General features: G+C 64.1%; 1 protein-coding gene across 1 annotated transcript in view; it reads left to right on the top strand.

Moving 5' to 3' along the window:
* The window catches only part of SDK2 (sidekick cell adhesion molecule 2), a 54,858-nt gene that overhangs the window by 51,087 nt on the left and 1,527 nt on the right, over positions 1-2,244 (top strand). Inside the window, exons 38-42 of the mRNA XM_017730777.1 lie at positions 36-221; positions 333-458; positions 709-873; positions 1,150-1,290; positions 1,826-1,964. Of these exons, the coding sequence (XP_017586266.1) occupies positions 36-221; positions 333-458; positions 709-873; positions 1,150-1,290; positions 1,826-1,964 (757 nt within the window). The remainder of the gene's footprint in view (positions 1-35; positions 222-332; positions 459-708; positions 874-1,149; positions 1,291-1,825; positions 1,965-2,244) is intronic.

Genomic DNA, 2,244 nt, shown 5'->3' on the forward strand with positions numbered 1-2,244 from the left:
GCATGGCCAGGGGAGAGGGGACGGCTCGGGGGGAGCCGGCTCAGCCTCTGTCCCCGCAGGCGTCAGCAAGATCGTGACAGTGGACGTGAAGGGGAACAGCCCGCTGTGGATGAAGGTCAAGGACCTGGCTGAGGGCGTCACGTACCGCTTCCGAATCCGGGCCAAAACCTTCGCCTACGGGCCGGATGTTGAGGCCAACATCACCACGGGGCCTGGGGAAGGTACGGGGGACACGCGGGGGACTTGCTGGGCGAGGGAGGAGATGGGCTGGGGGCTGGCACGGCCCTGTGCCAGATTGTGCCCCCTGCCTCCAGCTGTGTCCTGGTCCCCAGGTGCCCCCGGCCCCCCCGGAGAACCCTTCATCTCCCGCTATGGCTCGGCCATCACCATCCACTGGTCCAGTGGGGACCCTGGCCAAGGGCCCATCACCAGATACGTCATCGAGGCCCGGCCCTCAGGTACTGCAGCTGCCTCTGCTCTCCATCCCTGCCTTGGGGGTCAGGAGAGGGGGAAACTGAGGCAGGGAGTGCTGGCCTGGGTTGGAGGTTAGGACCCGGTGTCTGGGGTGTTGTCCATGTGCTGATCCATGTGGAAAATGCTGCTGAGAGGGGCTGATGGAAAGGCCAGTGCCTGGACGAGGGAGGGACATCACCCCTGGGGTGTCCTGCAGAGCCAGCCCTCCCCTCCCAGCCCTGCGGTCTCTTCCAGATGAGGGGCTCTGGGACATCCTCATCAAAGACATCCCCAAGGAGGTGACCTCCTACACCTTCAGCATGGACATCCTCAAGCAGGGGGTCAGCTACGACTTCCGTGTCATCGCTGTCAACGACTACGGCTACGGGACCCCCAGCACCCCTTCCCCCTCCGTGTCAGGTGTGTTCCCAGGGAATTCTCTCCCCATGTGCCAGAGGGAGAGTCCTGGTGTTGCTCTGTTCTTGTGGCCATCACTGAAACCCACTCCTGGCTCCTACAGAGTCCCAAATCCCACTGCCAGCACCCCTTTTCCGAAGCCCTCTGTTGTCCCCCTTTCCCATGGATCCAGGACTCACAAAGGCCCCAAGTGACCCCGTGCTCTGCAGGGGGGTGTCCCCATCCAGTCTGGTTGTCTGTCAAGCCTGTACCCCTCTGATCCTCCCTGCTGTGCCCCAGCCCAGAAAGCCAACCCGTTCTACGAGGAGTGGTGGTTCCTGGTGGTCATCGCCCTGGTGGGGCTCATCTTCATCCTCCTCCTCGTCTTCGTGCTCATCATCCGCGGGCAGAGCAAGAAGTACTCCAAGAAGTCAGATTCAGGTGAGTGAGGGAGTGTGGTGGGTGGTGACAGGACCCTCCTGCTCCCATGGGAGCTTCTTGGGGGTCTCCTCCTGCCTTTGGGGTCTGGGTGGGGTGGTGGGAGCCTCCCTTCCTGCCTGCCTTGGGGACAACTGCTGCAGAGCACCCGATAACGATGCTGTGGTGTCCCGGAGAGCACTGGGAGCTCAAGATGAAATAAAGGACTTGTCCCACAGACAGCTGCGGAGGCAGGGCAGCCCCGGGGGCTCGCAGAGGTCACTGGGATTAGCCAAACACGGCGCTGTTTTCTTAGCTCTGTCAAGGGCTCAAATTGTGGGGAAAATCCAGAGCTCCTCGTTAAGCAAACAGCCCGGGGTGGGAGCTGGGGGCACTGGGGCAGGGCAGGCGGGCTGGGCGCGGCTGGCACCTCCTGGCCGTCCCCAGGCCGTGGTCACTGGAACCAGCACAGTCCCCCCCGGGGCCATCCCCAGCACCCCCTCGCTGTGCTGCGCTGCCTGGGGAGGGGCTGGGGGAGGCTGAGCATCCCATCCCCCAGGGAACAGCTCCAAGACGGCCGCCCTGAGCCACGGGGAGATGGTGAGCCTGGATGAGGGCAGCTTCCCCGCCCTGGAGCTCAACAACCGGCGCCTCTCCGTCAAGAATTCCTTCTGCCGGAAGAACGGCGTCTACACCCGGTAGGGACCCCCAGCCACAGCCCCCTCCCCGGGCAGGGGGAGCATTTTTCATCATTCCCCTGATCCGTCATGGGGTGGGGAGGGCGTGGAACCCGAGGGGGTGACCCTGATCTGCCCAGTGTCCCCCCCGAAAGGCTGAGGGTCCCTGACAGCAGGATCAGAGTTCTGGGGAGGGGGTTGGCACAGCTGAGGGGTGGTCCCTGAGCAGTCCCCAGGGGTCTGCTGGGGTTGTCCCCCAGTGGCCCAGCCCCAAAGGAAAGGGGACACGCGCTGACCACCC

This window comes from Corvus brachyrhynchos, unplaced genomic scaffold (genome assembly GCF_000691975.1).
Source record: "Corvus brachyrhynchos isolate BGI_N302 unplaced genomic scaffold, ASM69197v1 scaffold340, whole genome shotgun sequence".
NCBI classification, from domain to species: Eukaryota; Metazoa; Chordata; class Aves; order Passeriformes; family Corvidae; genus Corvus; species Corvus brachyrhynchos.